Genomic DNA, 12,338 nt, shown 5'->3' on the forward strand with positions numbered 1-12,338 from the left:
GTGAATTTCCCTTCCTAAGGGTAGATTGTCTCTCACCACCTGTTGTCTCACCAGTTGTAGCTAGAAGTCATATGGATATCTGTAACTCAGGGACTGCCTGTACTTGAATCTAGGGACTTTACTGTAGTGATACTGATGTAAGATGTCATAGCGTATACATTGATTGAGTATAAGTACTTTTCTCAGCAAAATGTGAGCAGTTGCAGATAGTGCTAGAAACCTAGAGAAAGCAAAAAACCTGAGAGATGTGGATATCATGATTTTAAAAAAGTATTATCTTGGAGGAGAGGGAAATTTCCAGATGTCTTCTTATGGAAGCAAAGAAGTTAAAATAAATATATGAATGGCACATATGGTTTCCAGCTCCATGTGTATCTTCAGTGGAAGAGGTTATAGAATTTTGTTTTAGAATTCAGTTTAAGCACAAAGGAGACATGTAGTTAAGAAGTACATTCACAACCTTTTTAACTGTTCTGACCCATTCCTTTTCCATGCCCTAACAAATAGACATGAAAAGTAGGCAGGATTTTTTCTTTTAATATTGATGGTTGTTGGGTAATTCCATGCTTATGTTGCTGTTAGTGTTATTTTTTGTTCATGTTGTGACTCTGTATGTTTTGATGTTGTTGCTTGGAAACCACCCTGAGTCTCCCCTGTATATAAATAAAGTTGTTATTATTATTATTATTATTATTATTATTATTATTATTATTACACAATAAGTAGAAATGAGATGCCCAACTCACTGGACTACTAGCTTGAGATGGGTGTGAAGAGCCTCACCTTGTGGCCTCTGGTAAGGCATGCTTTGTCCCAGCTGGTATACTGGTCAGCCTATTGGCTACTCATGGTGTTGCCAGCCAATCTTGTATCTACATTTCCAATGGGGGAATTTTTAGGAAAATGTTAGCAGCATATGCTCCAAGTAATTTCTCGCCATTCAAACAAACAGATTTGTCCTGAATGGGGAGAATGGAAAATTGAATAAACAAAACTGATTTCATCTAAATCTTGTCATTTTCCACCCAATTGAAGCCAAAAGATGATATTCAACCTTGTGTTCACCCTACTGCCCACTGCTGGACTCCATCCTTTGACCTGTATATGGGCTGCGAAGAAGGATTCTTCTTGAAAATTGCTGCTGATACATTCAAAGCTGCTATTATCAACCCCAAACCTTCAACAGATGATAAAGGTGAGAATCAACTTCCAGCTAAACATGTTTCCAAGCTTCTTTCAAGTCAATGGGATTATGGCACCATTTATGGTATGTGTGTGCTTGTGCACGTGTGTGTGTGTATGTACGTATGTAAGAAAGCAGCTACATTTTTAAGGAATGTCTAGATGTGATCATTTGACTTGTTCCATACACAGAATCACTAGTGTTCTAAATCAATGTTTCCCAAGTTGTCTAATGTGAGATACTGGCAATTGTTGTTTTCCACCAAACCAGAGATCAGCTCATTAGATACAATATTTTACACTGCGCATGCAATGTTTTCCACCAAGCCAGAGATCAGCCCATTGCATACCAAGAACCATTGCTTTGAGTAGTACTGTTCTAAGTTTTGGAAAATGGAAATCTCTATAACCTTTTGGAGATTTTATGATCTTTGGAAAGGCATGACCTTGTTAGAAGTCATAGCCTTTAAAAAAACGATGCCATAACCTCTTGGTAAAAGCATTATGTATTAGAGTCATAACCTTTTAAGAAAGTGACATTCATGCAAGGCAATTAGGTTTCTCAGCTGTTAAACTGATGTACCTAGATATGTCTTTGAAGATATGCCAATGCACACACACATATATATTCAGCAGAGTTTCAGAAGTGTTCTTTTTAGTTGCACAAAACATCTACTCTCCCTTAAAATATATTTGCCTTTAAATCATGCCCTCAAGAGACAAAAATAAGTAGACTTCTTTAAAAGTAACATGGTTGGTTTACTCACAAACTTCACCATACAGGTACTTTGAATATCAATCCAGTTACAGATAGGATTTGAAGTAGTTTCTCTGTGTAGGTAACATAGGACATCATTCTTATAATCAACAGTACAAAGTCCAAAGCATCTCTTTGTTCTGAGAGCCTAGTAGAGCCTCTGTCTAGTCTGAAATTCTAATAGAATATCTAAGCATACTGTTCCTTCTGAAATCTATAGCATACAGTTCTTGGTGTCTTCTTAAAAGCATACTGTTCTAAAATGGAGTCTGAGTCCTGAACAAGTCCAGACCTGATCACATGGTTTGCAGCCCCTCCCATAACAAAGAGTTAAGGTGGAATTGCATACCAATATATACACATATACACACACCTTTACAATATAGTAAACAATCTGAATTATATACATAGCAAATAACTAGTGGAGGCTTGAAGAAGGTTGCTATTGCCAACAGTAAGTAATTAAACAAGTCTCAATAAAAGATATGTATACAAATAACACAACTCATAGATTGCTGTTTTAAAGAGAGCAACTAGTTAAAACTACATCTCTGAATATTAATAAGTATTTTGAGCCCTCATAAGTTTTGTACTTCTGGAAACTGAAATGGTGTCCCAGAATGGGATGAGGCTGAGACATCTACTCTGAAATATAAAAGGGATCTTGACATACACTGAGATTTGGTTCCAGGACCACCCATGGATATCAAAACCTGAACTCACAACAAATGTCATAATCAGAAATGTTATCACTGATCCACCAGTTTTTGTCAGAATGTGCAGAATGTATCATTTACAGAATCTTTAGTATTGTTAATTAGTAATATAATAAGTGAAAGTATTTATTTATTTATTTATTTACTTCATTTAGATGCTGCCCTTCTCACCCTGAAGAATCAGTCAGAAAGTATCCCAGTCAATACTGGGCAGATGGAGGTGTTTTGTTAATAGTATAAAAACTACTTCCCATTTGCTATCATATTGCTTGCACTGGATATTACTTCTTATATTAGAAGTGCTGTTAGGGGTCTGTAATCTCCATCTTACCAATGTAGAGATTGTCAGGATAGCTGGGGTTTGATGCGGCTATAGGAGTTCCCGGGACTGTATTTAAATTCTAATATATGTTGATTTTGTTTACATGTACAAGTAGATTTGTGCAATAGAAAACCAATGTTTATTTTTATTTACATTACCGTATATCTGGTTCTAGCAGAGATGTCAATAAATAATGTCGGTCACAATTGAACTAGTCTTACTTCCTTTACAGCAAAAAAACGGACAACTTTTCGATCACTCTCACATGCTTCAATTAAACCTCAAGGTATTTACCTTGTAGTATTAACTGCTTTTGTTGAAAACACTTGCACTTCAGGAAATTATAGTATTATTGTTCATAGACCTTATTGTCAGATAGAAAACAGAAAGTTAAAAAGACTTATAAAATGAGAAAACCATGTTTTTCCAAGTATCTTTCCCAGAAAATTGATCAGCATTAATATGTCAGTTTGAAAGCCAAGAAAACCAGCTTTTCCAGATAGACTTTCCTCTTACTGTAATTTTATTATTACTATTAGGTTTTTTTTAATTTCCAAAAAAATAAGTTCACAGAAAAAAACATTTGTAGATCCAAATACAATGTAAGAACAGTAGCGAGAGAGAGGCGGGGAAAGAGAGAACGAGAGAAATAAATTCTCCCCCACTATGAAGGGATGAGACTACAAATATACATCTGTGGAAACATCACTAGCAGCTGTGTACAAAGGAGACAGCTTGTGGCAGCAAAATACTGATATTGTTAACAATAGAAATGTGCCACTTTGACCTTGTTTTACAGCAAGGAAAAAACTGGAGCCCTTCTTGTATCTTTCTTCTCATCCTCCCTGTTCCATTCTATTCAGTTTCTCGTCCTCCCAGTTCCATTTTCCAACATCATAAAGAAGATGGCTATGATATTTTTCTCTTCTTTTTTGTTTTTTGTTTTTTTTTTCCTCTGGGTACATTTATAAGCCACTGCCTCATCAGTAAGTCTAAGGCACCTTCTGCACTGCCCTATATCCCAGGATCTGATCCCAGATCTCTGATTTAAACTGGATTATATGAGCCATAAAGCAAGATTATCAAAGGAAATAATCCACATTATCTGTCTTGAAGTGGATTATCTTAGTCTACACTGCCATATAACCCAGTTCAAAGCAGATAATCTGGATTTTATCTGGCAACATAGAAGAGACCTGAGAACCCTTCCACAGAGCCCTATGTCCCAAAATATCAAGGCAGGAAATGCCACACTATCTTAGTGTGGACTCAGATAACCCAGTTCAAAGCAGATATTTTGGGCTGTGTGGAAGGGCCCTGAGTGTTAAAAATGCAGGATTCAAGTCTGCAAAGGTGCAGAGACAAATAAAATACAGAGCTCCCTGGATTTCTCAATGAACAAATATTGGTTTACATGTGTTATGTAATTCAAAACAAATACCTAAGTTTGATGGCCTGTATAGAGTAGTCTTCAAGTCATTTTCAACTTATAATGACCCTTTTGTGGGATTTTCTTGGCAAGATGTAAGAGGTTTGCCTTTGCCTTTCTATAAGACTGAAAGAGTATGATTTACCCAAGATAACTTAATGGGTTTCAAAGATGGGTACCTTTATGTCCCTTTTTGCTTTGTTTTTTTTTTTTTTTTTACAAAAGAATGTTGTCTTAAAATATTATCACTTGAATTTTGTATTACAAGTGATAATAAGTTGAAAGGCAATAATGCCACTATGTCCCCCATTAGTACCATTGAGCTATCTAAGAAAAAGAAATCTGTAGAATAATCTTTGTGAATGATATTCTCTTCATCAAATGCTACTAGATTCCTCTATCTCTTTCTCTGCTAAAATAAACTAATATTTCTATCTCTTTGAAAAATATTTATCAATCATTTCCATAGGCACTGTAAAGAAGGAAGCTCAAAATGTGGTCCTCCTCGCCATGGCACTACATAAAGATGGGCTGTATGCAGCTGGACATGTAAGATGCCTCCAGTAGAGTCCTCTAGCCTTCTGAAGTTTTTAAAATTTTAATTTCTTAATCTCTCCATTGAGGAAAAATTGATCTTGATTCATAGCACTTTGTAGAGATTGTTTTTTGAGAACCAATGCTTAATGGAAGATAAAGATGTCACAATTCTGACATAGTTATTAATAATGGTTAAATATTAAGTAATGGGATGAAAGGATTGTTTATTACACATTACCAGAATATCATATAGTTCATTTCCCTGGGTCTGAAACATACGATATATCCCCTAAATCCCTATTCATGCCATATAGATTATGTCAGAAACAAGCAAAGACCAGGAATACAAATACATATGAACAAATGCCTTCAATGAATCAACATTTTGCTAGGGTGATCCACATTTGCGACCGATAAAGATTGTTTCTGTAACTTGATTAAATTTTTGCAGATTACTCAAATGTGCATCTTTGTTCATTCTCAATACTGGATTGTTCGTGTATTTGAATTGTGTTATTACTTATCAAGTGCCTATTTTTTTCTAAAGTTTGAAAAGATACGATAGGCCATGTCTACAGGTATATGATCTGTCAAATGTGAAATGAAATGAATGGAGAAAAAGGAGGAGAACAAGCAAGGTTTAAATCATAATTCACAAAGACAAATAATCTGGAACATGGCCATACAGCCTAGAATACTCACAGCAATCCACAAATCATCTCAGTAGTGTCATCTGATCTAGAAGGAAAAGCTGCCATCAACACATGCACAACCTTCTCCACAGCTTTTTCATTTCAATGACAAATCAAGATGGCATGACTAAAATGGCCAAGCAGAAAAGTCTTAGAATTCCCATAATGCAATTTTCGTGCCAAATGCAGACAGAGAAGCTGGTTGCAGATCTGTATTGGTCCAAGGACCAAACTTGTAGAGACACTTGAAATCTGTGACTGGATGGATTTGGCTCCAAACAGTCTCTAAAATCTTTAAAAGTCATTATGGCAATTGATATAGAGGCAGTCACAGTGATTATTCAGTTTTTTGTTTGCCTAGGATGGTTTTGTACGTTGTTACAGAATAAAAGGCACAACATTTGATATGGAAGACTGCCTGGAAATGAATGAGCCTATTACAAATCTTGTCTTCTCCCCTGATTACGTTTATCTATTAGTAGAAACAGAAAAGGTAAGTTGCATAAGGCAAAAGTATGCTAAATTACTAAATTTTCTATTTCCTACTATTGTTTCATGTACATAATGAAGAGAGTAGGGGAAATAAAAGTGGTCTGACTGTGGGTGGTTAGCCTTATTCTAATCTTTTGGGGAAGAAGGTACTTACACTGACCCAGGTTATTTGGGATGATTTTGTTGAATAACATTTTTAGACTTATATATGGTAGCTGGAGCCCCCAGTGCACAGCGGGTTAAACCACTGAGCTGCTGAACTTGCTGACCAAAAGGTTGGTGGTTCGAATCCAGGGAGTGGGGTGAGCTCTTGCTGTTAGGCCCAGCTTCTGCCAACCTAGCAGTTCAAAAACATGCAAAATGTGAGTACATCAACAGGTACTGCTTTGGCGGGAAGGTAATTGCGCTCCATGCAGTCATTCCGGTCACATGACCTAGGAGGTGTCTATGGACAATGCCAACTCTTCAACTTGGAAATAGAGATGAGCACCACCCCCCAGAGTCAGACACAACTAGACTTAATGTCAAGGAGAAACCTTTCGCTATAGGGTAGTTACATTTAAATGGAATTGTGCATTAATAGGCCATAACTGATTTATATTATCTCCTTTAAAACAAGTCACTTTTAGATCAAAGAGATATTTAAAATCAGAGGCTCCATCTACATTGCTAGATAATCTAGTTTCTGATCCCAAATTATCTTCTTATTCCAGATTATATGACAGTGTAGACTTGTATAATCCAGTTCAAAGCAGATAATCTGGGATCAGATTCTGGATTATATGGCAGCGTAGATCCAGCCTGAGAGTGGTGCTAGTAATTATTTTAATAAACAAATGTTCAGAAACTGTATGTGGAATACTTTATCTTTTTTCCAGTTTCTTTTTTTTAATACAATTTTTATTGATCAAATATACAAAATAGGGAGGGATAAAGCAATGGATATAGAATAGGGATTTTTTTTTAAAAAAAATCTTATATGATTGGCTTATTCCACCAGTTTGTAAAACAAAAAAGGTTAATATGGTGTTTTTTAAAAGGAAAAGGTCTTTAAAAGAGAATAGAAAAATGTGTATAAAGTATGTAGAAACATAGACGATAATAAGGTTAAGAAAAAGAAAACAGAAAACCCTATCTAACATTTTCTGCCCTAACACTGTTGTCTTCTTTATAATCTAAATATCTATCTTTTTTGTCTTGCATCTTCTTTCTTCTCGTAGATTAACTTTTCAGGATCCCTTGGATGTCATCGGGGATCCTGCTATTCTCGTAATTAACTCAATTTTTTTTCCTTTTCTTGTTAATTATACATCTCTGTAGTAGTCAGGCATGTAGCTGGGGGGGGGGGCTTGGGGGGCTTCAGCCACCCCCCCCCCGAAATTCTCATGGTGGTCCGTGAAAAGGCCTAACTGGTACATTATTTAAACTGTTATGTTATTCATATCATGATCTGATCACCATGTTCAATATATCCCATATGCATGGGGGTATTGGAGTAATGATACAAAAGGTTTGCTAGGCTAGACCCTCTTTCACTCAGACTCAGCCCCCCACCCCCCAATCAAACTCAGCTCCCACCGAAACAAAATCCTGGCTATGGGCCTGGTAGTAGTGATTATCTCTTATCATCATGTCAAACCCAGTGTTTTTATTTTCTTCTCTTCTTTTAAAAATCAATAAATTGCTGCCACACTTCCTCTGTTAGTAGTTAAATGATGCTATTAATTGCTTGTAACCAAAACTAGATTATTACAGTATTCGATTTCTTCTTCAAATTTGGGAGGGTTTGGCAATTGTATAAACCTGGCCAATTTTTCCATTTCTGCCAGGTCCCTCATTTTTGTAATCCATAAATCTTGAGTGGGAATTTCTTCTTGTTTCCAATAATCACAAATAATGAAAAACTCTTCTCCTCTTTATCTTTTTGATAACATCTTACTTTCATTTAACAGGGATCAATCTGTGTCTTTAATCCTAATGATAATGAAGATATTAGTCTATTATTGGATGCAAGTATAAATCACTTTGTAGCAGCTGATTTTATTGTTCCAGGAACAAAGCACTGTGTGGTAAGGAATTCTCATTTTTATTACATCTGAAAGGCCAACCTAATATGAACCTATCAGAAATTGAAGTTCATCAGCAGTGACCCCTTTATGCATTCTAATGCCCTGCTAGACTAGGCAGGTGGATGTATACGAGAGACTTTCCCTGTGGTAACATCCCAAGGTGCATCTACACTGTAGAATTAATATAGTTTGACACCACTTAACTATTATGGCTCAATGCTATAGAAGAGTGGTTCCAAACCTTCTTTTTTTTTTTTACCAGGAACCACTTGACCAGGAACCAATCTCCAACATTAGTACCAAAAGGGTTATGAATCAGGTTTTGGTCAACTTTAGTTTCAATTTGGTTATTTGGGTGCTAATTCAGAAAATTGCATTGGATAGACCACATCAGCTCTAGCTTCTGATATAGAACATATGCCATCTAGTAGTCGCTATCTTCTCGCCTACAGAAAACCATATTTAATACGTCTCGGCACTATAAGAGGGTTTTGCAAGACCAGTTGCTCTCGTTGCAATGGTGTGTAGTAACGGTGAGGCCATATCATGAACTGTCCTAGACTCGTATTAGATAGTTTAAAAGCAAATAGCTACTATGATTTTAAAAGCAAAGTGAATGTGTGGACAAAGGAATCAATCCCTCCTTCCACTTTTAGCATACCATTTTTCAACTCTTGTTCTACAGACTTCACCACCATTTCATCTAGTTTGGTTCTTCGGGAAAGTCATATAAAGTAAACAGAGTGCACACAAACATGACTCATGCATCAAATCACCAGTCTGCTTTATATTTAATTACAATTCCTCCCTTTGTTTCCTACTTATAGCATGTCCCCATCTTTTTATTGTAGTCTGCTGCAGAATCAGGAGAGCTGCATGTTTGGCAGGTGGAGGATGGTGCTTTTGTCAGCAAGCTGTGTCTACATGCTTTGGTATGCTCAAATGCCAACTGAGTTCATAATCCATGAGATGTTTTTATTAATATATATGCAATTGCAAATTGATTGATATTGTATAAAATAAGGAATATAAAGCACCATATTTTATATTTAACAGACTCACAAATTAATATTTTACTTTATTGTTGAGGATGAGGAGGGAAATTGATTTTGGAAACCCAACCACAGAGGAGTTGTTCTTTCAAAAATTCCAATAACTGTTGTCATGCTAAAATAATTTTCCATTTCATTTATTTTCTCCCAAGGTGACTGCAATGGCCTGTAGTCTTACCTCTCACAGTGTTGCAGTGGGAACTAAAAGTGGCCATGTTTATTTCATAGATGTTAGTGAAGTTGAAACTCCTAGGGTGGTTCACCGAGTTCTCCTTTCTGAGGTTCCTGTGCAGTTTTTGCAGTAAGTAGTTCTTGGCAAACAAGAAAATGATCATAAGAACAAGCAGGGTGGCTTAGGGTAGAATTTCTGGATCTTTGACATACCCAAGGAGGCAGCTCCCAGAATCAGGACATCAAGACTTTTTGGGGCACTGCCCTTCCCAGGCTTCGCATCTTCATCATAAGTGAAAGAGTGTAAAGCACACATGTCAAACTCAAGGCCTGTGGCTCAAATCTGACCAACTATGCCATTTTATGTGGCCCTCCAGATGCTGAACTACAACTCCCATACTCCTCATCATTCGACCTCTTGACTAGAGCTGATGGCAGTTGTATTACAGTAACATCTGAAAGGCTTCTGTTTGCTTTCTTTAATCAGGAGAGTGAGGTTTTGAATTTAGATACAAGGTTTGTGGATATCATGTCTGACTTTAAAATGACCCTTACCCTTTCCCCAACCTCAGAGCCACAAGTGCTGTTGGGCTGCCATTCCCATTATCCCAAATCTATATGGTGGATACTCCAAAGTGATGGGTGTTGTCTTTCAGTAACATCTGTGGACTACAACTGGATAAAAACTAAAGAGCATTGAACACTATTTAAAAAATAGTTGGCTGTTTGTATCCATGGATTCTCCATCCATGGAGTCAACATCTCTTTGGAGGCAACCATCAGGTTGATATGTCCCTCAGGGAAAATGAGTTTGACATCTCTGCTGTATAGGGATAGCTCTTGGGCTAGTGTCTGGCACTTTGTCATCATCTTTCATTCATGTCCCATATGATGCATTGCCAGTTGTGAGTTGTCTCTGCTTGATACTTCAAAGCATGGCACTTCAACATTTTGCAAGGTTGCATACTCCGTTGCCCTGTTCACCATTTCAACAAATTGTTTTTCAACCCTGAGAAGATAACTTCATCCTCTTCAGGTTCTTTTTGTTTATGATTACCTTTTTCTTTCTGTTTTTTCCTCCTTCATCTCTTTTCATTTTGTTGGCCCTTGTGGCCCCAGAGAGTCCTAGAACAGGAAGAAAGCTCCTTCTGTCCCTCTGGTTCCCAAATCCCAACAGATAGGAAGAAAGAGATAAATCTCTCCAACACTGCAAAATGAGATATGTCTGTGGAGGGATTGGATATAAATGTGGGTATGAGCATATGATCTTGGTTTCCAAACTGAGATCAGATGCCATCCTAAGGGCTGAAAAGATTATGCACTCCTGACTTAGATTATCAGTGGTAGACTGATATGAAACTGGAAAAAAAAAATGTCTCAACTCGCACTAACTACAGATCTAAGTAAATTAAGTTCAAAATTCCCATAGGATTGTTGTGATCATTAACTATTGTTGCTGGTTGCCATGTTTCAAGTCATGAATTGTACATTTTGATGTACTTCCTTTCTTTTCTCTTTCCAAGCTATGAACAAAGCGGTCAGTTTCTCATAGCTTCTACGACAAAAGGACATATCTTTATTTTAAATGCTTTCCCCTCAAAAAATTTTGAAATCCTTGGATGTGTAGGTAAGAAATAAAACCTGATGAGTATTTATTTCCTGTATATTTCAAATGGTAATAGATATGATTTCTGGTATGCATTTAAAGCACAAAAAGGCTCTCTAGAAGCCAAACAATTTTATTAAAGAATGTTATTTTTTCTTAAAAACAAGAGAAAGTGTCATCTAGTCCATGAATTCCTTCTTTTTTTCTCTCTCTCACACTCACAGTTTCTCTACAACACATGCAATTTAGCACAAATACCTGCATCCATTCATGTCATTGGAGATTTGCAGTGGGTAGATGTGTACTCAAATTGTTTTTCCTTCTTATGTAATTTAGCCCACCTGACTGCACAATGACTGTTTAGAAGGCTAGTAGAAGATTACAAGAGGAGGCAGAATATTGCCTAGGGTTTATCAGTATGCAAAGGGATCTTGTAGCACCTTAGAGACTGTGAGAAAGAATTTGGCAACATAAGCTTTTGTAGATGAACTCTACTTCCTCAAATATTTCAGGTTAACACAGCCATGTCTTTGTCTAATTTATATACATATCCACTGAAGCAAAATAGTTTTTTAAAATAATTTTATTGAGTACATAGTAGCACCGTTTGTGATTAGATAATAAATATCTATTGTGTGCATACATTGTAAATATTAGAGCTTCCAGTGGTGCAGCAGGTTAAACCGCTGAGCTGCTGAATTTGCTGACCAAAAGGTCGGGGGTTCAAATCCAGGGAGCAGGATGAGCTTCCACTGTTAGCCCAGCTTCTGCCAACCTAGCAGTTTGAAAACATGCAAATGTGAGTAGATCAATAGGTAATGCTTCAGCAGAAAGGCAACGGCACTCCATGCAGTCATGATGGCCACATGACCTTGGAGACGTCTATGGCCAATGCTGGCTCTTTGGCTTAGAAATGAAGATGAGCATCACCCCTCAGAGTTGGATACAACTAGACTTAATGTCAAGGGAAACCTTTACCTTTTATTGTAAATATTGAAGTATTTTTACATTATCTATTCACCTTCTTTAATTCTTCTCATCTTATTTTTCTCCCCCGCCCCCCACCCTCCCTTCCCCACCACATTTTTCTCTATATCTTTATCTTAACTTTGTACAATCTCTGTACTAGCTTCACCACCTTCTACGCATTTAATATAAATCATTTCTCTTTAATATCTTCTATTTTTTCCTCCTGTGTATCTTCTGGGACTATACATGCTATAATGTCCGATTGGACTTGCTCAAATCAATAGTTATTCTAATTTTCCAAATTCCATTTTGTTTCATCTCTCCATCCCCAGGCCGCTACTGCT

General features: G+C 36.8%; 1 protein-coding gene across 1 annotated transcript in view; it reads left to right on the top strand.

Moving 5' to 3' along the window:
• CFAP43 (cilia and flagella associated protein 43) overlaps positions 1-12,338 on the top strand; it is a 57,116-nt gene that overhangs the window by 5,315 nt on the left and 39,463 nt on the right. The window contains exons 6-13 of the mRNA XM_060768347.2: positions 1,036-1,195; positions 3,210-3,263; positions 4,876-4,955; positions 5,997-6,128; positions 8,080-8,196; positions 9,048-9,128; positions 9,401-9,549; positions 10,943-11,046. Of these exons, the coding sequence (XP_060624330.2) occupies positions 1,036-1,195; positions 3,210-3,263; positions 4,876-4,955; positions 5,997-6,128; positions 8,080-8,196; positions 9,048-9,128; positions 9,401-9,549; positions 10,943-11,046 (877 nt within the window). The remainder of the gene's footprint in view (positions 1-1,035; positions 1,196-3,209; positions 3,264-4,875; positions 4,956-5,996; positions 6,129-8,079; positions 8,197-9,047; positions 9,129-9,400; positions 9,550-10,942; positions 11,047-12,338) is intronic.

Source organism: Anolis sagrei, chromosome 3, assembly GCF_037176765.1.
Source record: "Anolis sagrei isolate rAnoSag1 chromosome 3, rAnoSag1.mat, whole genome shotgun sequence".
NCBI lineage: Eukaryota > Metazoa > Chordata > Lepidosauria > Squamata > Dactyloidae > Anolis > Anolis sagrei.